Below are 26,218 nucleotides of genomic sequence, written 5' to 3'. Positions count from 1 at the left end.
AATGACCACAGAGAGTCAGGACCTCCGTTTTATGTCTTATCCAAAGGATGGCTCCTTTTTACATTATAATGTTCCCGTCAGTATAATGGGGCATTAGGAACCACATAGACTGCAGGGTGAGCACCCCCTGCTGGCCCCACTAACACCTCTTCTAGCATCAACCTTAGTTTTTCCCAAGAGGTCTCCCATCCACATACTGACCAGGCCCAAATATATTTAGCTTCACTGGGTTAACAGTTGTGAGCTGCAGGGTGATATGGCAGCTGGTTTATGAAAGCTTACTTGCTTTAAGCAAGTGTCATCTGGTGTTATACGAGTTAAAAAAAACAGTTTTGCCTGATGCCTGATATAAATTTCAACCACGAATGCACCAACAGAGCTTGAAGATGAAAAAGAAACAAAGATATCCTTGACAAAATCAACAGTACCTAAGGCTTTAAATAGAGGATCCATATATTAGAAAAGTGTAGCAATAATAATTGAGTTGGAAACCACGTAAAAAGAAACTATTTTAAAAACTATTCTGAAACTATTGTGCCAAAGATAGATTTTTCTTTCACGAGTGGAAGAAGCTGATTTTGGATAACCATATTCAGTACAGAATTGGTGTGTCCTGTTAACACTCATTGTACTGTAAGTTTTTAAGGAGTAAATGAGAATCCTGGGAATGGATCATACAATATCATTAGTAATATTGTATTAGGCATGCTGTTTCTCATTAAAAAGGAAACTATGTGTATAGTTATCTACAGGACTTTCTTTATTTTTAGGTAGTTTACTGAAAGCGATAGCTTTGCTCTGTAGTATGCCTTAATAACTTTGAAGAAAGCAACTTGCTTTGTTTTTAGCAGATGTTGCCATGCTGTTCAGTGTAGATATTGTTGAGAATAATCACAGAGAACAAAAATCAAAGAAAAAACAATCCACAAACAATATGCTTGAAATCAAACTTGATTGGAAATATCTTGCTGCTCCCCTTTTATTGGTGAAAGGGAAGTCAGCAAGACTACCAGCTGATGAATTGATTTATTGAGATCTAAATGGGGGATAGTCCAATGGAGCAAAACATGGGTAATTCAGTCTTGCAGCCAGGTGATCGCATTCTTTGCGTCTTTGTACCAGATTCACATCAGATTCTTGTGTCGATACAGGTGCTGCAATTGCAGTTGCTACTAATAAAAATTAAACCAATGTCAGTCTTAAAACCAGGTGTAGTAAAACCAGATGGCTGGATTTTGTCTATGCATTTAAGGCAGATGTCGCTAGTACTGTCACATTCAGAGACCAGTAAACACAAAGCTGACAGACTCCGGGCCCATCGTTGTTTGTATCCAGTTCTGTTCATGACAGAAAATGACTTGTCATACATCTGTGCCATTAAGTAGAATTTAGATTAAAAAACTTAGTAAAATTTGAATGAAATCAATCAATATCTGAAGAGTTATAATTTGAACATCTATTTTATAATCTCCATTCCCTTTGGGCAAGTTTCCAAACTATTTGCATAGACAGTTTGCATACACAGAAACGATGACTTATATTTACAAATACTGTACATGTTCCTTATTGCTTGTTTCTTGTACAATATTGATTTTATACAGATACCAGACTTAAACCAATATTTAGTAGCATACAGTGTTGTGTTGTCTGTCTTCCCCTAGGTAATGCAACTTCCCTGAAAGTGTTTATTTTAAATGTTTTTAATATTTACTATAACATGTGGATATTCTGATAAAGAGTATAGTATACCACTCTTGACACAGCAGAGATGAGAACAAAATGTAATACTTCATTAACAAGTTTGGCATGCTGAAATTAAGCCCTCAGTGGAAAGTTCCCCTTGGAGTGTAGAACACCCACAGATTTTCCTTTTTAAAATTAACAATGTTACTACGCAGGCAGCTGCTAAAGAAAGCCTATAATATTAATATTTGTGATGTTTATTTAGAGTTTCTCAGACAATGAAACTTGTGAAATTTCTCCCTCTGTGTTGAAATACACTTTCTTTCAGTATTTAAGTAAAATTCTAATTAAGACAAAGTAGAGGTGTGATTTAAATTGTATCATTATATGGGCTTACATCACCTGGCTGAGAGAATGACAATCTAGACATGAGGAGAGGGCAGTGGGACTCTCCAGTAGAATTCAATACAATTTAAAATAGTTTATTCATCCCTGAGGGGGCCCTTTAAGAAGTCAGTGGAACCCCATTACATTGATGCATATTTCTCAAATTGCAGACATTAAAATAGAATATTAACAAAGATACGCTTGGCAGATTGACCAAAGAAAATGGGAAGTGAAAGAGAAACATTTCCAAGCCAACCAGTGAGAGTGAAAATGTGCTTGGAGAAGAGTGGTGGGACTGAAGATGGATTAGGAGTAGAGAGCAGTGGTGAGTCTATGATGGGAAAGACAGAGGTTAGAGTGTCAAGACCAAACTAAGGGAGACTTAAGACAAAGCCAGTGGGCTCGGTGAAATGGAGAGTGGCAGGATCAGTAATGGGTCAAGGATGCGGTGTTTGGAGGCAGGGAACTAGTGGCAACATCTTCTTATGGGGATACTCATCAGGTGTAGAAACTTATATGATCCATTAATTTAGTTCTAATTTTTGTTCTAAAAGCTTGTAATAGAAGTAAAAGTTATTGGTCTATAATAATTATCTGGTTTTGTCACTCATGTTATGGATGGGTGAAACATTGTATATTTTCCAGTAAGTGGATATTTTATGAATTTGGACTTCCTCAAAGAGGACATTTTGGCACTTGAGATGGTGCTGACTAGGGCAAGTGATGTGTTGTGCTTATGCTGGATATACTGTAGATTAATTTGCATATATATAAAAAATTCAATTTTGTCTTACCAATACAGGTTTTCACATTTTTAGTGTAGGTTTGAAAATGAGTCTTTTTTAGGCTTCTTTCTTGTCCATATAGGACAGCTTTGTACAGGAACAGAGGAACTGTTGACTTCATGCTGTCAATCCCTAACTAAAGACCAAACTGATCTGATTATTGTCATGTTGGTGTGACACAATCCACATATAAAAGATATTAAAGTAGTTTAAAAGTTTCTTCTAACCTTCATATAACACTTTATATGATATACAGTATATACCTTATCATTATGGGATTTGGCTAGAAGTTCTATATCTATCTGAAGTAATATTTAAAGACAGACACTTTTTTGCTAACATCATGTTAAACCACCTTGATGACCTTTGATCACACAGAAAGACAAAACTGAACCAATTTAAGGATTTCAGTAACAAAGTCAATGAATAATTATGAAATTCAGAATATTCTTTGCCTTCTTTTGAAAATTAATATAATAATTATATTATAAATATATGAATGCATCATTTTTATTTTAATATATCTGGAAAAAATTGTGTAGATTCTAAATATAATAGATATAAATATATAAATATATGTCTATTCAAAAGTTATGATGATAATTTTTTTAAATCATTTTGAATCATTTTTCTTTTTACCATATCTGTAGTAATTTGTACAAGATAATTTTAACCTACATTGCTTGTGAGTTTCAAAGAACATCTCAAGTTTGTTTAAAATATTTCATAAAAAAAGAAATTACATATTTTTTTATGGTTTGATTAATATTTTCTCTTATTGTGATCTTTAAGAGATCTGAAAACAAAGCCTTGTTTTGCCATATAAAACAGTAAATCAGTAACTTTACATGAACAACTACTGTATTTTGAAGTGACAATCTGTCATTGTACAGTATCCCTTTCACCTGAAAAAATGTACAGCTTATTTATACCTGATCCTATGTATTTCTCAGGTTTTTTATAAATTTTACCTGATGCTTGCAGAAAAATTATAAACCTGCATCTTTCTCCTTTTTATACTGAAGAACAGTGTTTCTCAAACTATGGCACACTTTCCACAAACAAGTGGTACGCAGAGTGCCGCCAGGTGGTATGCCATAAGACACTGGAAATTTGTTGTGTGCACTGAAAAATTGGGATGGGTTTTCATATTTTCTATTTTAATCAAATTAGTTTGTGTCAAATACGCAGCCTATGTACTACTATACAGCACATGGTAATACTTGAGTGGACACAAGAGCTACTATGTAATTCTATACCATTGCAACTTTGCCAATTGTATTATCTCCAGCAAATAGGGAGGTAGGAGAATGTGCATGGTTTTGGAACCCTGGCTATCTTGTGAGCACAGGAAAGTGTGATAGGTAACAGAAAAATATTTAAGGACTGTTCTAGGTAAAGTTGAGAAAAATACACCAAGCGTCTCTGTGTTTCACTCCCATTCACATGAAATAAAAACTAATTTTAACTTAGTCCTGAAACGGAAAAGGGGAAAAACGCAAGTTTGCGGATTGCTAAAGCAGGTAAGCAGGTAAACCGTTGGCAAAAGAGCTGGCACGTATTATGTGTGGAGATACAGCTGCTAAACAGCTCGACCTGTCGCCCCCTTCGGTTCAAAAGACACAGTAATTCGTAGAATCATTAATATGGCAGATGATGTCAAAAGTACGCTGAAGAGCGCATTAAGATGAGCAGATGTTTTTCACTGCAATTAGATGCTTTGATTTTGCCAGTTTGCTCGTTTGAGTTTGAGGGTATGTCCCATGAGGACTTTCTGTTCTGTAAGCTGCTTCCGACAAGAACCACAGGAGTATACATATTTTAGCATCTGAATGAATTTATTGAAGAGAATGGAATCGACTGGATAAAATGTGGTGGAGTTTGCACAGACAATGCTAGAGCGATGACAAGCTGACCCAGCAGTGTAGTTGCACGAATTAGAGAGGTTGCTCCAGATAAGAAGTGGACGCACTGCGGCATCCACCACGGGGCCTTTGCCATCAAGAAAACGCCTGATGATTTAAAATCTGTTAGACTCTGTTGTAAATTGTATCAAGGCTTGACCAATAAATGCACATCTGCATTGCCTGGCTAAACAGGCTCACCCCTCTCACTGAAATGGTGCTTTTTTGTTTATTTTTAATTGTTGTTGTTCCTGTTGTCATTCTGTAAATTGCTTTGAGAAGTCACCTTTATAGGTGCTATATCAAATTATGTTTATGATTAGAATATTTATTAAAAGTGTATGTGAGTGTTTGCACGCATGTGCGCTCATGTTGTTCATTGAGATTTTCTTGGGTTCCTATGAGAAGATTACTTTTAGGTGGTACTTAGATGCTTTGGTTTGATCAGGAGTGTTACTTGGTCCAAAAAGTTTGAGAACCAGTGTTGTAGCACACTCGCCTGGCGTAGCGGCCGAAGAGCGCACAGCTGGGGTGCGCAGCAAGGGGCAGGACGGGAGTAGTGGTGGTCATGGTTTTTTTTAAATTTTATAACAATTTAATTCTCAAATAATGTTATCATTTTAATCAACCTCTGAGTTTCAGCACCCACCCAGGTTATGCGCAGTTACTGTATATGACAGTGATATGCGGCAGTTAGAAGAAAGTAATTTCAATATTTGAATGAGGAGAGAATCCCCCACATATCTTATGTAAATTGGTAGGACTAATGAAAGAACATTAAATATTTTGTTAAGGCAATCACATTACTAGGACTAAGCAATTCACATTGCAAGGACATACCAATAAGGATGTTTATTTTTTGTGTGTGGCCTGTCAACAGAACATATCCTCTTTGATATGGATATAAGAGCTGTCCAGCAGAGTCTGGGTACCAACCATCAATACACAGAGAGAACAGAGAGAACATACTACAGAATCACTTCCTACAGGTAAGAGAGAAATACCTGCTGTTTGACTGCTCTACCCAGTTGATAGGTTTTAGTATAAATAGTATATTAATTCTGTAAGTCCATATACTACCAAGAGCTACAGTACACAAATAAGGATTCATGCATCATTCTTACAGTTGTAGGTAGAGAAATTAACAGGAGTCAAGAAATATTCAACAATAGTGTACTTGTGAAAAAATGAGTGAATTCTTAGTTCTTACATGTAAGAGAGAAATACCTGCTGTTTATTTGCTCTACATCCAAGTGTTTTCTATTTGGTATACATCTTTGCAGCTGTAGGTTGAGGTACTGGCACACTCACTGCATTTCCATCAACCAGTAATTGGGATTAATGCTGAATCCACTCCCAATAAATGCAACACCACATAATTTTGCAGTGCAAGCCAAAAAAATATGTATGCCTTGCAACTTAACTGAAACAAATGTTTAGTTGGTAAATTCACAAGATATATAACTGTCAATATAAAACTATATATATATTTTGAAAATTGAAATGTACTAAATTTTGATAAAGTAAAGATATGGCATTAATATTTTGCCCTGCAAATGATTAAACATTCTTAAGAACTTTAGCTTGAAATGATGTACAGAAATGAATTGAAACGAGGGTTTTCTTATACAAGGATTTGGCACTCAAGAATCAATATTTCTCCTGTATCTGTATTGCGTGCAGGAGAGTCACCATGATCCGTCTTCCTACAACAGTACTGCTCTGCATTGTCTTCACACTCAGTGTGGATTCAGGTAGGAGGACCAGTATTTCCATTAAACCTTTTTTTGTACTGTATATGTCTCTTTCAACTGAAACTCGGGTGGCTTGGTCCCGGGTATGTGGGACATTATTCAAAATTCTGCAAAAACAAAATTCTGCTAAAATATCCCTAATCACATATAAGAAATTATTCACAGCAGGTTTGGTGAACATTCTAATACTACTTATCTTGTAAATAATTTTTTCCTTAGTTTTCCAATTATTAAAATATTAGTAGGACATAAGTAGGAGTTGGCTTCTCCTTTTGAATATTAATAACAATTAAAAGGAGAAGGAGAAACACATACTGTACATCTTTTTAAGACACAACCTAACCCATCCTTAGAGTCCATTACTGTGCATCTGTACTGTTCATGCTGTAGATCCTCAGCATCCACCTACTCAATGCAACCAGAAGTGGACATAAATCTTGTAAGTTGAACAGGACTGTATTCATCAATAATTCTCACAGATGAGCCTGCCCCCTAAATTCTAAAAAGGTGTCACTGCTTCGTCCTTACAAAACACTTTCAAGTAAAACCAGTCACAAACTAGAGGATTTAAAAAGAAACTCAATTTTTCATTTAATAGATTTGCAAATATAATTCTTATTCATTAATTCCATCAGTGTTCAGTACCTTATATGTTTCATCTAAAACAGTTTCAGTTCATGAAAGAGTAATTCATTGGCACGGGCAGTTTGTAAGATCTTATATTAAAGTTACAATACTGTATTTCTCTATGTCAAAATACTATTCTGATCTTTCTTTTCTTTTCCTTGTATACCACATGTATACATACGTATACTGGAGAAATAAGAAATTTTCAGCCTGAACATAGTCTGGCTTACTGATCTCCACGTATATCAACCTGATATTTTAGCTATATACCACTGCCACTAAAACTGACTTAGTACCAATTATATATACTCCTATACTGTAAGTCACAGACAATGTGACTACACTAACCTACCTGTATCTCCTTACATCCTTTACCTAGCCTTGTACCACAGAGAAACTCCAGAAGCAAAAGATAACCATAAACTAGATTGACATCTTTTCCATCTCTGAATGATCATCAAATTTCTATACAGTTTTCAAACTTTCACACTGTCATTTGAATTCAACTCTCAGAATACCATCTATTTTAAACCTCATTTTTATCTCCTTCTTCTTTCAATTGGTCTTCACAACCACTTGTCAGATTAATATTTCATATTTCAGTCCTGATTTATCCTTCATTCTCTTCTTTGTGGCTGGGTAGTGTAGCGGCGAGGCTTAATAATAAGGCAGAATTAAGTGTTTCTGAGCTTTCCCAAATTAGGCCTCATTTCTCTGTTCAATTCTGTGGTGCAGCCACAGAGAAACCATTCATGCAAGGTGATTTAAGGTCCAAGGACAGCTCCCAAAGGGGGATGCACTTAGCTAAGCCTGGCTATCATGATCAATGGTCACCCATTGGCGCCTATCTGTCTAGGGAGTGCCAGTTGGACATCTGGACTGCATTACTAAGTGTCAGGAGTAAGTGACTCATATCTCACCTTGATCAACCAATCAGGGACCGGTAGGGCCGAGTAACCCACGTGGGACTCTGATGCCCATGGAACTTTCAGCCAATCAATGAGCTAAAGTTCCTCCAGGTAAAAACAGGCAACACAGAGAGCCTGGGAGATTCAGATTCAGACAAGATTCAGATTCAACAATTCTAAGGGGAATTCAAAGGAGAATTCCAGGGCAGGACGGCCCAGGAGCAGAAGGCTCCCAAGGGCAGGACATTCTTGCAGCGCGCCTCCTGACCATCCTGAGACTCAGCCCGGACAACCACGGAACGGCCAGTGTGTCCGAGCGCCAGAACTTTCCTTTGTTCTAAGAGTCTAGAGTAGAGGTTGCCAGAGAGTAACCAGCAGCAGGCCTCGTGAACAGGTCAGAACTGTGGACAGCTGAATCGCTATTCAGAACTAGCTCTTCATCATAAACGAACTGGTCCTCTTCCTGACTTGCTGGGACCCACAGTCATCTTTTCTCCTGTGCACAAACTTAACAAGCAGGCCAGTGAGCATCAGCAACACACCGTCGCAAGCCGCACAGTACAGCCTGGCACCGAGCCAGAGAGCGCGGATTGGACAGCAACAGCCTGCAACTGTTTCTTTGTGCCCGCAGGAGATCTGAATCCCCAAAGATTGGATGAGTATTCAACTTCAATGCATTACAGCTCGAGAATTCAATTGTTATCCCAACCAGTTGATATCAATTTAATTCCTAAGAGTTATGTACTTGTTTTGAGTATCTAATGTAGAAGTTGTAACCAAGTTCATTTATGAAACGGTCTAAATGAATGATATACTGAACGTATGTCCTCTTGATATGTGTAACTCTTTGTAACTGACTGAATATATACCTTTTGTATTCTGATAACCCTCTCGATAAGATCTGTTAGGTTTAATGCATATTCTATGTATTAATAAATGTATCCTCGTGTATTATTACCTGTGTGTGCGCGTTGTTTGAGTTATGTCGCATGGTTGGATTCTAAAGCCATCAAAAGAATCAACTTTGTGATTTACTGCTACAATTAATAATTGTCTCAGTAAATGCCCAAACCCTACAGAACTGGTGCCTTCAGAGAGCCAGTTTTCTTACATATTTGGCGTCCCTGAACGACTATGAATCACTACATTATTTGGCGTCCCTGGGTGGGCGTGGCAAGACTGAAATGAGTCAACAAAGCGGAATAATTCAATATAAAACGCCGCGGGTTTCATACACGACAATACAGTGTGCTGAAAGCCGAAAGGAAAAAAGTTCCCCTTGCTCTTTAAGCAGTGCTTGATCTTTTGCGATCTACCGGGTTGATTGCATACTTGATCTTGTGGTTTTCTGTGGTAAAACTGTGATTTCGTACTTAAAAGTAATACTCTTTAAGTTAACGATGGTTGCTAAAAGGTCTGAATTCGAGTCGCTATTAAGCACTCCCTCTAGCAGCGACAGGTCTGACCACGATCTCTTCCATATCTCCGTCAGCGGAGAACCTAGTAGAATAAATCTCCATTCTCTGAGAGAGCTAGCGAAGGACATAGAGAGATTTTACCCTGCAGTGTCAGAGAATAATATCGAGAGTTATATTCAGGACCTCAGGTATAACCTGCAGTACCTTCCAAACGCCACAGAACAGGAGAAAGTGTTTTTGGTTAGAAAAACTACCAGCAGAGCTGTACATGAGTGGATGGCTAGGCAGATGAAAGAAGTCTGTAATGACTTTGAGCAGCTATGTCAAGCACTTATCGAAGAATACAGTGTGTTTATTGACCCGACTGCTGCGATAGCCGCCGCTCTTAACATTAAGCACGAGAGAGCAGAGTCCCCTCGCGAATATTACGAGAGACTTAGACGAACTTATTTTGCAGGGCGAAATGATGAGGGTTGCGAAGAGAACACACATTTCAAGGGTTTATTCATTGTGAATCTCCACCCATCAGTCAGAAAGATGATCTTAATGCATACAGATGCACAGACCATGAAAATGACTGATATTAAGAGATTCGTGCAGAAAGCCTGGGAGTATGATGTCCAAAGTCGCTCTGAGCAAAAAGCTGTTAAAGCGACTGTGTTCGCCGTCAGAGCCAGCAGGGTTAATTCCCTCCTGCTCGAAGGAGCACAGGCTCCTGAGCTGGCTAAGCCCCGTTCCAAAGCAGGCACACAGGACCGCACCCAGCGTCCTAAGTGCCATGAGAACAACGGAGGAGGGAAAGGGCTAGAAAAAGCTGAACAAAAGGATTCAGTAGCCGCCCGCCTGGCCAGGCTTGAACAAGCTTTATTAGGACAGGGACAACCGCTCCCCAAGGCTGCCGGAAGCGTGAATGAGCTGATACTCTCCAATGGAGGAGGCGGAGACCCGCCCCCTCTCCCTCCCTCAGTCTATCTGATTGAGCGGAAGAGTTCCTGCCTGGATGAGGTCAGCCACTCCCAAGCGAGTGCTGACTCCACCCCTGAAGTCACAGAGCAGGCAGTAAAACGCAGAGGAAAAGCAAGAAGCTTTTACCTCAAGGCTGCCATGGGAGATGTCTTACCCAGTGAGACACTGATTGACACTGAGGTTGAAAGGTGTTTGATGTCACACGGCAAGCTCAAACGGGTAGAAAAAGAAAAGGGCATGTGACTCAGAGAGGAACCTTTGGTGGATCACCAGAAAGGCAAGGTGTGGAAACAGGTCAAGGCTCCTAAGCCTTCTGTACAGAAGGAAAGGGGGGCCAAGAGGCAGACTGTGCTCACACAGTGCCCACCGAACACAGAAGCCTATGTGGAGATTCCTTCTGTTCCCTCTGGACAAGAAATAAAAATATTTTCTTGTTCCCCGGATATACAGGGAAGTCGTGTCCCGGCTGAGGTCACAACAGCCTCCATGCCACAGGAGCGGTGCTCTAAGCAGCCGCCTGATCCACCAGGTAAAGCACAACCCTTTTACGTCCCTAAAGAGGAGCAGATCTCCCCACCTGGCGATGAAAAGGAGCTTTCCCTGTGCACCCTGGCACCCAAGAGGGGTCAGGACCACCACCCTGCAGTGGTGGAAGGGATCCAGATGGCAGGAGAGCAGGTTGGTGATGAAGCCCTCACCCTTAGCCCTGAGAGGTCCTCTATTAGTGAGGATCTGCTTGAGCAGCTGTCGCAGGGCCACCGCCAGGTGCCCCTGGTGCAACATTCACAGGTTAGACAGGAGGTCCAGCTGGACGCTGAGACTACTGGGCTGTGGACACACCTGATCCCAGATGCCGATTCCCTCTGCTTTGACCCAGGGAACCTGCAGTCAGGTAATATTATTTCTCACAACTACCAGGTAGTGAGTGAGACTGACCTGATTGTTCCTGCCTCAACGCCAGGGTTGCCAACACACCCAGTCCCCAGGAAGGGACAGGGAATGAAAGCCGAGCCGGTTTTCTTACAGCCACCAGCTCAGTTTGTCAGTCTGAGTCTGACCAACAGTGGTTCAGCCAGACTGGAGCTGGATGGTCAAGCCACCCGCCTGCCAGTGCAGGACATCGCAAAGAGGGGTGTCAGAATCCCCGCCTGCACTGACATGGACCTGGTGAGTGATAGTGAGTTCAAAGACAGTGAACTAGCTATCCCAGTGCTGGGGCAGCTCCCTGAACCCCTAGGGAGGGAAGGGGGGAGCGAGCAGGTGTCCTACACCTACCCCCAGCGAACGATTGTAAACATGCCGATAGAAGGATTCCTCAATCGGGAAGTGTGCAGGGTGGACCTGAACAGTGAGAATAGGGTAACAATCCCAGATCACTCAGGTGCTCCAGATGACCACTCAGCCGAGGGTCAGGCATGCTCCACCGCTGCACCACCCCCTGCAGGGTTCCTAGAGCACAGGCATGAACAAATCGAAAAAGCAGATGCCCTGGAAACGGATGAGCAGCATCAGCCGCTGCGTCAGATCTCCCCAGATTTCCAGGATGTTGGTGCCCAAGATGCCACAGGGCATACTGAGAAAGACACCATGTACATGCTGCGCCAGCTTAGAAAGGCAACAGTCACACAGAAGGAGATGACTGGGATCAGCCACCCGAAAAGACTTTTGGGAGGACTGATTGGTGCCACCACTGTTGTGCATTTGCTATTTCTGGTAGGTTTGTGTGCTACTGGCACTCTCACCCTGACTGCCCCAAGAAGGCAGGGGTCAGAGATGCCAGAGGGTAGTGACAGACTGTATCGACAGCAGCAAAAGTTGGAAAGCTTAGGGAAAACCCTACAGGCAATTTCCTATGCAACAGGGTTAAATCTTATTCCCCAACCAGTGGACATGATTGTTGGTGTTATACAGTGGGTTTATGCTTGTGTGCAACAGGCCAGAATGTTGACACAAGACCTGTTAAGGGAGTTTAGTGCCACTGTAGCCAGTCTAACCACGGCACAAATCCCAACCCACTTGATTCCACTCTTCTCAGTAGAGGAGTATGTGACATTAACCCCATCGCTCATAGCTCACCCAGAAGGCAATCCAAGATTGAATTTGGTTCCAAATCTTGAGATGGGTATGGCTACCAAAGCTATCCATTGGCTGTGTCTAAACGATTCACCACTGAAGGGTGTAAAGCTACTAACGAGCAGAGGGAGGTTAATGAACCCCATGAAGAGCAGGTGGGAGTAAATGGCTGGTCAGCACACCACATTTAACTGACACTATGACTTGTGACGGGCATGATACAGCTACCACAATGCAGCTACCTAACCAACAGTTTTCCTGTAAGTTCCCGAGGAGGCCATAGTACAGCATGGTAACTTAACACTGTACGGTCTGGAACCAGACAATATAAGACCAAACTTGAGGTCTTGGATGCCTTCAGGTGCCACACTATTGAATTGGATAGAAATCCAAGAAACAGTAAGCCCTGAAGAGGTACAGGTAGTTGAGTTTGCTTTAATGGAACAAACCTCCAAACCACCCTAGCAGATACCCAACACAGGTGTTGTGGTTTATCGGGGGCTGGGAACAGGAACTGTTGTTATTGTAACACTACTGTCGAGTAGCCGGATCATGACTGACAGTGTACTCTGAATGATGTAGTCTCACATCAAGATGTACTCTGGGTAGCATGAATGAGTCAAAGGTAGCATGTCAAAAGAAAGGAAGTGACTTCTCCCCAAATATCTACTACAGAGGTATCAGATATTGACAGTGAACTTCCTCATGTGTAATTCCTAGACTGAGATAATGTCTCCTACCGTGTTTATACATACTCCAGATGTTATTCATCCTGTTTGTTCCCAATGCTGGTTCTGGTATGAATTCTCAAGGAGTAATGTAGACATTTAAGATTAATGTTCTAATGACAAGGGACATCACTTAACTCTGTTTTGTTTTGAAGGCAACAATGCCTCAGGACCTCGTGACCTTCAAAAAGGGGGGATATGTAGCGGCGAGGCTTAATAATAAGGCAGAATTAAGTGTTTCTGAGCTTTCCCAAATTAGGCCTCATTTCTCTGTTCATCTCTGTGGTGCAGCCACAGAGAAACCATTCATGCAAGGTGATTTAAGGTCCAAGGACAGCTCCCAAAGGGGGATGCACTTAGCTAAGCCTGGCTATCATGATCAATGGTCACCCATTGGCGCCTATCTGTCTAGGGAGTGCCAGTTGGACATCTGGACTGCATTACTAAGTGTCAGGAGTAAGTGACTCATATCTCACCTTGATCAACCAATCAGGGACCGGTAGGGCCGAGTAACCCACGTGGGACTCTGATGCCCATGGAACTTTCAGCCAATCAATGAGCTAAAGTTCCTCCAGGTAAAAACAGGCAACACAGAGAGCCTGGGAGATTCAGATTCAGACAAGATTCAGATTCAACAATTCTAAGGGGAATTCAAAGGAGAATTCCAGGGCAGGACGGCCCAGGAGCAGAAGGCTCCCAAGGGCAGGACATTCTCGCAGCGCGCCTCCTGACCATCCTGAGACTCAGCCCGGACAACCACGGAACGGCCAGTGTGTCCGAGCGCCAGAACTTTCCTTTGTTCTAAGAGTCTAGAGTGGAGGTTGCCAGAGAGTAACCAGCAGCAGGCCTCGTGAACAGGTCAGAACTGTGGACAGCTGAATCGCTATTCAGAACTAGCTCTTCATCATAAACGAACTTCCTGACTTGCTGGGACCCACAGTCATCTTTTCTCCTGTGCACAAACTTAACTAGCAGGCCAGTGAGCATCAGCAACACACCGTCGCAAGCCGCACAGTACAGCCTGGCACCGAGCCAGAGAGCGCGGATTGGACAGCAACAGCCTGCAACTGTTTCTTTGTGCCCGCAGGAGATCTGAATCCCCAAAGATTGGATGAGTATTCAACTTCAATGCATTACAGCTCGAGAATTCAATTGTTATCCCAACCAGTTGATATCAATTTAATTCCTAAGAGTTATGTACTTGTTTTGAGTATCTAATGTAGAAGTTGTAACCAAGTTCATTTATGAAACGGTCTAAATGAATGATATACTGAACGTATGTCCTCTTGATATGTGTAACTCTTTGTAACTGACTGAATATATACCTTTTGTATTCTGATAACCCTCTCGATAAGATCTGTTTGGTTTAATGCATATTCTATGTATTAATAAATGTATCCTCGTGTATTATTACCTGTGTGTGCGCGTTGTTTGAGTTATGTCGCATGGTTGGATTCTAAAGCCATCAAAAGAATCAACTTTGTGATTTACTGCTACAATTAATAATTGTCTCAGTAAATGCCCAAACCCTACAGAACTGGTGCCTTCAGAGAGCCAGTTTTCTTACATATTTGGCGTCCCTGAACGGCTATGAATCACTACAGTAGTATAAAATCATAACCTTTCAAGCTACATGTTTCCGAATCCATTTCAGAACCATTCCATTGCTTGATCCTGTTTGTTTTCCACAGTCTTCGGAAAATTGTGCCAGAGTTGTCCCTCAGGCTGGGTGAGCTTCCAAGGCCGCTGCTTCCAACATTTTGCACAAGCCAAAATATGGGCTGATGCTGAGGTATGTAGTGTGGGGGACAGCACACATTCTGATTAAACTGATATAGATATCTGTTCACACCTCTTTTACGTGTGATCGCAACTCAGTTGTGATAGTGTGATAAATAACTTAGTAAGCCCTGTATTAATAGAGTGTAATTTTAGTTGATGATCAACCTTTTCTTTGCACATTTGTTTTGAAGCACACTGAGTATACAAATCTTATCATTTTGAGCATTGTTTGATTGTTTTTAGGAAAATGAAAATAAAAATACAAATGCAAAAAAAAACAAGTTTAAATATTCATTGTTACATAGTGTCTAAATCATCAGGTGATTTACTCTATTGAATGTCAAGCAAGGAGAAAATTTATAACATAAAAACACAGAAATTAACCAATATGACCTATTTGCTAATAGAGTAATGCTTTTGAGGCACTGGCACTTTGCAGTAATAACTAATAACTGTGGTGCCGACAATTAATTAAGGCTTATTCTTCAGTACAATACACATTCACTCAACTCAATAGACCACAATTAGTGATTGTTTTGTGGCCTCATCCTGACATGACAACATTCCAGCAAAACAACCTGTCCAAATACTGCCTGAGATGTGGCATCTAACACTTTGAGAGTGGTGAACAGACATAGAACAGTGCACACATGCTGATATCTACCTCTTTCTTTCCAGGTGGACTGTATCAGATATGGAGGAAACCTGGCCTCAGTCCACAGTGAAGCGGAACACAATTTTCTGTTGCAACTCATCAAGTCCAGGGGAGCAAATCCAACTTGGCTGGGAGGTAGCGACTGTGTGAAGGTATAGTATTAGTCACTGCAGACCCAGAATACAAACAGGAACCACAGTACAGTGTATCATTCAGCTCCAAACAGCCTTCATGTTTATGGTATATTGTTACAAATAAGGGCTTAAGAAAATGGAGAGTTGTACAAAATAGATGGGAAAAATCAATAACTAAAACAAATTGTAATTATGAAATATATGCCAAGAATATATCTGAGAGGTTGTAATAATTAGAGGCACCTGAGATCTTTGTTCACTGGCACAGCTCTTGGTGCAAGAGTTTTTAATCAGGTATACTGGGCTAAACAAGTATTTATTAATAATAAAAAACATACACTAAGTAAAATACAATATAAAACACACAAATTACTCTATTTACAAATAAGGTGTCTCAGAGCCATACAGATGCAGCCATTCAAAATGCGCGGGCGATACCGCATTATTCTCCGGTGCGCTTTATGCAGTCTACCACGAGTTACCGGTAAATACCGCTAGTTATTCTCCTATAATACCGCAAGCAAAATAATAGTATCCGGAATTTCCGCAAGGTGGAGCTAATAAAGCTCAACCTCTCAAATTTGAGCTGTCGCCATCAAAGTCTTTAACGAAGATATTACCAATAGTATTAATAATTAATGACCTTGGACAAGCTGTAAACTCAAGTATTGCCCTGGTCCACATTATTTTTTTCATTGACCATCTTTGTAAAAGTAACACCACAGCATTTCGCAATCACGCATTTGTTTCCAGTCATGCAAAGTACAGTGATTCACCATGCCTTTCACATGCTCATAAAAGAGATTGATTTAGGAACATAAACATATTACCGTATGCAAACTGTACTGTATACAGTATGTATATGCATATTTAATGTCTTAACTGTGCCTGTTTAAGTATTGAATATTTATATACCACTGAAGGGAAATCTTAGTACCTGAGCATAAAAAGAATAGAAGCATACTGTAACGCGTGTGAAGGCCATAAACAATATTAATTTTGGAACTTAAACATACAGTATATGGCTGGTCTCGGTACTTTAAAGCAAACATACACACCAGTATTCCATTTCTCCCTAAACATTTTAAGCATCGAAGTCTTTAACTAACGTGATACCGGAGTCAACATGCATACTTTTAGAATTTGATTAAAAGGGAATATAATATGGAATCGCGTGTCTAAAGAAATTAATAAGATATAATTATATTTGTGTACTGCGACAGGGCTGTGTAGGGCTGTTTCACCTCTCTCTTCATGTGACTCTATTCAAAAGCCATTTAGCAAAGAGGGGATGAGAAGATTGACAAACTAGTATACAGTACTTTATTTTACATATCACCTTTAAAAGTGGCATCTCAAAGCAATACAGTAGATCGAAAAACAGTTAAAAGGGACCAAAGCAAATACCAGACAAACGCAAACACGTTTTTAATAAAATGCTTTAATTCATTCAGCAGAGAGTGAGAGGGACATCCAGCAGAGAGAGACACACACACCGGTTTCCATTGACAAAATTGTTTTTTTTTCAATTCCTCTTGTCTAACAGGAATGTTTTGTTTGTGGACAGACTGTTAGAGTAGAGGAGAAGAGCGCCTCCTTCTACTAGGCATTTCGTTGATCCGATCACGAATTCTTTTCCAGTCGCACGAAGTAAGGGTAAACTTACACCATACCGATGAGCTAATGCCAGGGAAAGACACCATTTCCTTTTTCTGATCACTCGCTTTCTCGATACACATCTCTCCTGTCCTGTTCTTTGTTTTCCTGGTTTGCTGATTATGCCTGCTGCGGTCCACTCCTACCCTCACACTTAAAGAATACTATTTTAAATTTCTTGGCGCAGTTCATTAACCCTTGTATGTGCTGTCCGCGCCCAAAATGCAATTTAAAAAAAGTCAAAAACCGCGCTCAAAATGCAATTTAGAGCTTTCTGGCAAGAGGAGACACCCAAATCAATGTAACATGCCACAGGGTTTGTGCATGAACAGGGTTATACTGCCTATTCCCTTCGATACCCGCTTAAAAAAATAAATAAAAAATGTTTTGAATCCCCGGCTGAACCGGGCATCCATATGAATCAAGTAACAGGTTTATTCCATGCTGAAAAAAAGAAGAAAGAAAACACATTCCATAAGAATTGATTGAGCTTCGCTCTGTACCATGCAATGATCCCCCCAGAGTCTCTGCCCCGGGTTATTTGGGTTTTTAGACAGGGTAAAAAACTCTCTCTCTGGCTTGACCTCCCCCTCCATGGGTATTGTCTGTTTTTTTTTGTTAACAAGGCTCACCAGCTAATGTGAACCGAAACCTGTCTTTCTAGCTTTTAAAGTCGTGCGATGTGTAAACCACAATTCAAATAGAGAAAAAAGACCTGACTGACAAGCCGATACATACTCTTAGAGTTTGATTAATAGGGAATATAATACAAAAATATAGTACTAAAAAAGGTACTACCACTTTTAAAGGTGATATGTAAAATAAAGTTTTTTATTATTGTTATATCTCTATATATATTATATAGAGAAACATGATCAGATTTTCCCTGGTTCAGAAAAAAAGATCTAAAGTGCTACACATAACTTTCTTAATTCGATGTATTTAAAGCAGTGAACTACTGTGGGTGTAACATAACATTCAGAAATACAATCAAGAATAGTTTTGTGGTGTTTGTTTAGATGAAACGTTTCTAAAACGTATAACGTAACAAAATTAAAGACGATTAAAATCTGTAATTTTTTCCCACAAGTCATCTGAAAGTTTCTGCTTTGAGTAAGGATGGTATCAAAAAGCAATCTTAAGTGGTGGGAAAGCTGTCCTCAATGTATTTAAGGGACTTAAAAGTAAAAGGAGATGCTTCATATTGCTTGACTAATTTTAAAAACTAAGTTATAAACGCAGACGCTCCCTCGGTGCCGCACCGGGTGTAAATATCATAATATACATACCCAACACTGATTGTACCCATCTGTCATGCAAATAAAACACCTTGAATTGAATTGAATTGAGGGAGAGAGGGAGGAGGGGGAGAGAGATAACCAGGACTCAAGGCAAATAAGATACACTCCACAGGCATTCACAACAGCAACATATGAAACGTTTGCACGTATAGTTAAGTTATTACTTGGTTTTCAAAGTGCAATGAAATACAATATTGCTGTTGTTGCTGTTCTTGTTGTTTTTATCCTGTAAAGCGTTTTGAGAAGCCACCTTTAAAGGCGATATGTACTGTAAAAGCGCTGATTCTTATGGAATGTTTTCCGCCGGGGATTCAATTTTTTTTTTAAATCGCGTATCTAAGGAAATCTCAGTTTAACTTTGTTCATGAACAAACAGTGGCATTTTACATTATTATTAGTTGTTTTGTTAACAAGGCCCGCCAGCTAATGTGAATCGAAACCTATCTTTCTAGCTTTTAAAGTCGTGCGATGTGTAAACCACAATTCAACTAGAGAAAAAAAGACCTGACTGACAAGATTTAAGATGTGGCTGTCAATGTTGGATTAAAAAAAACACATTGCCCGACCTTTGTTGCATTGCTTGAAAAATAACTTTATTTCGAGAGACTGGATAAGTAATTGAAGTGTTTTTTTAACTTCCTGAAAAACAACTAATAAGTTAACTATATGTGCAAACGTTTTATGATATGTCGCTGTTGTGAATGTCTGTGGACAGGATGTGCTGGTTGGACAGGAGGCTCCACTGTACACAGAAAGGGGCGGGAGGAGGGGACAAGCCGATATATACTCTTAGAGTTTGATTAATAGGGAATATAATACAAAAATATAGTACTAAAAATAAGATACACTCTACAGACATTCACAACGGCGACTGTCAGAAGATAGGACACAGCGGCTCAGGCACCCGCTGAATGGAAAAGGGGCACTTTAATGTTCTGTATGGCTAATACTAAAGCCAATACTGGCTCAATACCCTCAATGGGCTTTGACGTGCTAATGCGTTGGTTTAACAGTCCGGGTGTGGCAAGCTTCCAATGTCAACTCGACTCGATTGGAAGACAATGAACGTATTCTAGCCCTAAAGAATTAATAGCAAACATGGTTTACATAAAATACATTTTTCCAAGAAAGTTTATAATAATACGATCTATAGTTGAAATCTGAGCCTAAATATAAAGGAAAAGCATTTTCAGAGAGCAATCACGCTGTGTTTATGTAGAAAAAGAGATTAAGTTTATGAGCAATCTAATTAATTACTTATTCGTTTTAAACGCTATATAAAATAAAGTTTATTATTAATTTGCTGGACAGAGCGGTGAACATTATTATGGATAAGACAAAGATAACGATCCTGATCAGTTTAGAAATCTGTGTACGCTGTAAGGTTTTTACTTCTTAAACTTTTAAAATACACGTTTCGCATATAAAGAAATCATCTTCCTGATACAGTATGTATAGCAAACCAGCACGTCTTTTTTCTCCAATCAGAGGGGTTAGACGCTCGGTTAAAAGCAAAGGAGATTGTCTGTTATAGTGGACATAAAAACAAGAGTTCGCTGGCATTATATCCTTGAAGACACAGATCGGCGCCAGACCAGGAGAATGCCCGCAGCATAAAAGAAAATGCCTGATGAACTAGGGATTGGACAGCTTCCAAGTGTTTGTACAATCGATGGAAATGTTCAAATAAATGTGCAAAAGAAATAAAATAATCATTTATTTCTTTATCATATTGGCTAGCTAATGTCCTCTCTTTGCTAGTTAGTGGCTGTGTTTCTGCATTGGGTAGCAACGGGTGACTGTTCTCAGGCGGAAGATGTAAACAGCTTGATTTTCATGTTAAATAATTTTTTGAAATTAAAATTCATTCCATACAGCAATCGCATATTTGGGTACCGTTTCATAAAACTTTCATGCTTAAAATGTTTAGGGAGAAATGGAAGACTGATAATAAGTGTCGCAGTTTAAATAATTTCCGTAGTTAGAAATTATGAAACGCTCTGTTAAAAGCAAGGGAATTTTTATGACCGTTGCAGTAAAAGAAAATGCCTGACAAAGTAGGGCTTGGACAGATTCCAAGTGCATTTTTGCAATTTACGTTGCATTGTCCATTGTGCTGCTGTAATACAGTTTAAAATACGTCTAAACTGTATCAGCTTTATTTATGGGTTGCAATTTAGAAAAAGTCAAAAACCGCACTCAAAATACAATTTAGAGCTTTCTGGCAAGAGGAGACACCCAAATTAATAATGTAACATGCCACTGTTTGTGCATGAACAAAGTTATACTGCTATTTCCTTAGATACGTGATTAAAAAAAAATATTTTTTTTGAATCCCCGGCGGAACACATTCCATAAGATTCAGCGCTTTTATATATCGCCTTTAAAGGTGGCTTCTCAAAACGCTTTACAGGATAAAAACAACAATAACAGCAACAACAACAATATTGTATTTCATTGCACTTTGAAAACCAAGTAATAACTTAACTATATGTGCAAACGTTTTATGATATGTTGCTGTTGTGAATGTCTGTGGAGTGTATCTTATTTGCCTGTCTGTTCTGGCTCTCTCGCCCCCCCCTCTCCCTCAATTCAATTCAATTCAAGGTGCTTTATTAGCATGACAGATTGGTACAATCAGTGTTGGGTATTTGCTTTAAGATTCCACTTTTAAATGTGATATATAACATCAAGGCTTTAATTTGCTTTAACTCCGCAATGTATTTAAAAAATAAAAACGATTACAATCTAATCTTTCCACATTTGATCCCAAGATCCCAAGAAAAATAAATCTAAACGGGGAGAAAGCTATGCTGAAAGTTTATTAAGATACTTAGAAGACAAAGATATCAATTTATGTTGCATTTGTCTGATTGTGAATCAAAAAACACATATATTTAAACCTGCGTTTGCGATTTAAATCAAAACGCAATTTAAATCAATATAATTGTTTATATTGTAATGCCTAGGTGACTATTCATTGTTATTAAAATGACTTAAATTCGATCATGTTGTGACATTTAGAAATATAAATTTGTTTGGTGCGAGTGAGGTTTTATTTAATCTCTGACTCGGGGAAACGTTTCATTTTTTAAGAAAAAAAGTCATGGTTCCACAGTGAGATTCAATCACAGACCATGTGACATGGGAGTCAGGAACCTAACCCACAGTGCCACCAGCAAGGTCACATGCAGAGCGCTGAAAAAGCACTACAGAAACATTATCAACAGACAATGTACAGTGTGTACTATTCTTGTGTTGCGGTACATTATACTGTTAATTATATTGTTATTAATTTCTTTACATATGCGATTCCATATTATATTCCCTTTTAATCAAATTCTAAAAGTATGCTTGTTGACTCTGGTATCTCGTTAGTTAAATACTTCGATGCTTAAAATGTTTAGGGAGAAATGGAATACTGGTGTGTATTTTTTCTTTAAAGTACCGAGACCAGCCATATACTGTATGTTTATGTTCAAAATTAATATCATTTATGGCCTTCACACGCGTTACAGTATGCTCCTATTCTTTTTATGCTCAGCTACTAAGATTTCCCTTCAGTGGTAAAATTCCATATAAATATTCAATACTATAACGGGCACAGTAAAGGCGTTTACTGTAAATCTTTCTACGACAGACCAACGGACCACGAGTGCCTCTGTCGGTCAACCAATCACGTACTGCGGTACAGCGCGTCATCGTGCATCACAATGCGTGACACCGTAGCCAATTACCTCTGGTACGTGTCTGTACCGCGCACTTTGAATGGCTGCATCTGTACATCCTGACCAACCAGAAAAATCCTAAATTACTACCAGGTATTCAAAATCTGACATGGTATAATACCTAAAAGACAAATGAGATACAGTATATCTGCCTTGTAAATAAAAATGAGAACGACCTACTGTTAAGTTTCTCTTCCCATATATCTGGATGAAATCTTAGTGGGACCGTTTCTCCCTATTCTATAAAATGTATTTTATAACCAGGAGAGACAAGTTTTAAAACTAGGGTTTCTTTATAAAGGAATTTTTTCACAGCCTCTTGTCTCCATAGACCACACTCAGATGTTTTCACTCTCAACATTTGCCTCATAAGTGCATTTAAAGCTAGAAATATCAGCTTCCCTTCAGCAGCTCCTCTGCTAGACTCTAGCTCTTCACATCTTCACATCTTCAGCTAAGGCTACTGCCCATCTTATTAATGAAATCTTCTGTCCCTTATTCCAATAAATCCTTTTTAGACCTTCAAGAGTATCAAAAACATCAAAAGCTTATGCCTCAAAAAAGGTCTTTACATTATGAATGCTGCATGTTACTGTATTTAAAGCTACCCACCATAGTCATAATTTCAAACTTGATTGTTAAGATAACTTTTATGTCTGCTGTTCCATAATGGATCGTGGTGGTACACCATGTGCTTTAAATATTGTAAGGTGTTTGGGGGTTAAAATTCTAAAATAAGGAAACCATTATAATAATCAGGTTCTCATACCAACTTAAATTCTCAAGTTCACGAACACTTTCATGCTTTATAGTCATGAAATATTACTCCAAGGCACTTAATGTAATTTCTTCATTCTATGGCACAGCTGGATAACAGTGACCATGAGGCAATCTTAGACAGCACTAACTTTTATTACAACCAACGAATTACAAGTAACACATTTACAAGTCTTTTTAGACATCCAATGTTCAAATTCTAAAGAATTAGCATTGATAACCAAGGAGAGGCACCGTTATACTCTGGATTCCATAGGAAATTTCACAAAGAAATATGTTTGCAAACTTTATTAAGAGTATGGTTCTCTTTCCATGTTCAGATATCTTGGACACAATTTGGCTTCAGGCCTTATGAAAGAGGAAAACTTTCATAGTACATTTCCACAGCTTCCTCTGAAGATGAGGATGATTCCTCCATCCTCTTCCTTTCTTTTGTTCTTCCACTCTTCTTGTTCCTAGTGTCTACTGTATTTACTCTGCCTTGAGGCCCATTTTATCGTATGATCCATCCCCATGGAAGTTAGCTTAATAACATCACTAGGAAAACAGCCATTCACGGCTATGTATTGAGGTTCTAATATTGATGTGTTAATGATTTCATAGTCATTAAGTTTAGCCTGCATTAATTATTAGCAACACTCCTTTGATCATCTGTATCATCAGTAAATATTTGCTTGGTAAGAACTGAAAATGTTTTTTCAGCTGTATATCAAGCTTAAATTATAAAATGTGTACAGGTATGTTATATCTGCATGGAAAATGTTTGAAGCTGACTCTTAACTAAATTCTTTATTTCATTCAATTTTCCTCATTTATATCTTCGTTGGTGTGGTGGTGCAGGAGGGCACATGGCTCTGGAGCGATGGATCCAAATGGGACTACACCAAGTGGAATCCCTTTGAGCCCAACAGCGCTGGAGTTGAAAACTGTGTACACACATATTGGGGTAATAAGAATAATCTCCTTCCAATATTGTTTCAAGACGCACAGTTTTATTGGTTTCAATTTTATTAAATGAAGGCATGTAAGAAAAGTAAAGTGTTGACATGGAATATGAAAAATAAAAAGGGTGAATCAGAGATATTCACAGATCAGATAAGTTCAAGACTGTGATTAAAGATGCAGTGACAATCAAAGAGACATTATGTATGTAAAAACAAACATGATCAAATATTTTAATATCTCACATTAGATACGTGTCAAATTATCCTGAAGTGTAATATAATCTTCACAATCCTGAGGCAATTCCAAAGAGGCTGATCATCAGCCTTTTAGTAGTTAAATAAACATTTTGTCTGCATTGCTGGACATAATCCATCCACAGCATACCTGTACATATCTCCTGAAAAGACGTCTGATTACTTGCATTATTAATCAGATTAATTACACAAGTTGATTGGAGATTGCAACTTTTCTAGTTTTCCACGAGGCTTATGATCACAATGTATATTCTGGAGTACCTTTGTAACCTTTATATTATTCAACTTTGTGTTGTCTTTGAATATCCAGTGGCCAATTCATCCAAGTGATTCAAAAAGCCAAATCCCAACAGCTACACAGGGATCAAAGTCACATCAACTTATACATTTTGAGACCAGAAGGAAAAACTAAATAATAGAAATCTTGAAAAAACACCCCTTAACAGTAAAGCTGACATAGCATCTGTCCAAATTTTCTACAATAACTCTGTGATCATTTACAATAATTCACCATTTGGAATGGCTAGATGAACTGCTGCAAGATTTAGCTGCATAATTGATTTCATTATGGGCCCTCTATGCCAAAGGAGAAGGGGATTAAAATACTGTAGGTCACCAAAGATCACCTTGATCCCATGAGCATTTTCAAATCACTTTGTGGCACCACTGAGGAAGATCTCTACCTTCAGAGACAAGGCTTTTGGCAGAACTTTTAAGGCTTGTGAATATATTGATAATTACTCATCTCTAGTCTCTCTCTTTTGTCTTTTAGGTCAGGCGAACTGGAATGACATCTCTTGCAACAATCAATATCCTTACATCTGTGCCGTGGTACCTTAAACAGGAGCTGGTCCTTTGTTGTAGAAAGGGAGAAAGGGAAATTACACTGAATTAATATTGCTTGGATGATGGGGGTACTTTCTTGCATCTTTCAGTAAATGTTACTGTATTTCTTTTTCTTTAATAAATCTTTGTTGCATTCCAAGTCTTTGTTTTCTACTTGAGTATACAATAAGTAAGTGGAGCAGACTGAGAGGAAATGATAAAACAGCAGAAAATGAATAAAATGTAATTTTTGTCTTTTTTTAAGCAGATATTACTCTGCACTGTATCCCGGTATCTGGATTAGGGAATGTAAGAGTCTCTATACTCAAGCTCGTTAACATGTTTGAATTAAATGTTCGGAATAAGTGCTATGACCTAGCTATAATCATTCATGTACCCAACAGTGGTCATGTCCACTGAAAAAACAGATTAATTATTTAAACAAGTAGATCAGATAATTATCTCAATACCTAGTGTAGTGAGGGTACATGTGCATGTCACGGTAAGTGACCTCACAATTCAGGACTTGTTTTGCTATCCTGAAAAGAGATAGCAAAAAATACTCTCATTATATGTTCCATATACTGTTTACCCAATATAAACAAACAGCACCACCCTCAACATACTGTAGGTGAGGGACCTCTTGCAATAATTCCCAGATTGTTTTGATGTGTATGGCAGGACACCAACATCACTCCACATATTTTTTTTCACATAAAATAGAAGCAAAACGGTTTTAGCCAAGTCAAACTGGTCACTTTACCATGGTTTTACCAAAAAAAACACTGGAGAACATCACACATAAAATACCACTCATAAATGTTATGGGATAAAAAATATTACTTTCTCCCCATTAAGGTTTTTTTTTTGGTAAATCTCACCCTCAAACTCACCCACTCCATGCACAAGCAAACAATTACCACTCCAT

The 26,218-nt window shown here is 39.0% G+C and overlaps 1 protein-coding gene across 1 annotated transcript; it reads left to right on the top strand.

The window, feature by feature from the left end:
- The first annotated feature begins 5,639 nt into the window (after positions 1 to 5,639).
- LOC138239411 (lactose-binding lectin l-2-like) lies at positions 5,640 to 25,450 on the top strand. The gene is made up of 6 exons (XM_069191150.1): positions 5,640 to 5,748; positions 6,443 to 6,513; positions 14,925 to 15,025; positions 15,694 to 15,822; positions 24,107 to 24,212; positions 25,238 to 25,450. The coding sequence occupies exons 1-6, from the start codon at positions 5,657 to 5,659 to the stop codon at positions 25,303 to 25,305; spliced, it is 567 nt and encodes a 188-aa protein (XP_069047251.1). The 5' UTR covers positions 5,640 to 5,656; the 3' UTR covers positions 25,306 to 25,450.
- The last annotated feature ends 768 nt before the right edge of the window (positions 25,451 to 26,218 follow it).

This window comes from Lepisosteus oculatus, chromosome 6 (assembly GCF_040954835.1).
Source record: "Lepisosteus oculatus isolate fLepOcu1 chromosome 6, fLepOcu1.hap2, whole genome shotgun sequence".
NCBI classification, from domain to species: domain Eukaryota; kingdom Metazoa; phylum Chordata; class Actinopteri; order Semionotiformes; family Lepisosteidae; genus Lepisosteus; species Lepisosteus oculatus.
The sequence above is the reverse complement of the archived record's forward strand: the minus strand, read 5'-3'. Positions and strand labels throughout refer to the sequence as shown.

Bases quoted from the DNA above. Each gene is read 5' to 3' on its own strand.
- LOC138239411 (XM_069191150.1), top strand. From the start codon at position 5,657: ATGGATATAAGAGCTGTCCAGCAGAGTCTGGGTACCAACCATCAATAC. The intron at 5,749-6,442 runs GTAAGAGAGAAA...TATTGCGTGCAG, and splicing joins TACAGAATCACTTCCTACAG to GAGAGTCACCATGATCCGTC. The intron at 15,823-24,106 runs GTATAGTATTAG...GTGGTGGTGCAG, and splicing joins GAGGTAGCGACTGTGTGAAG to GAGGGCACATGGCTCTGGAG.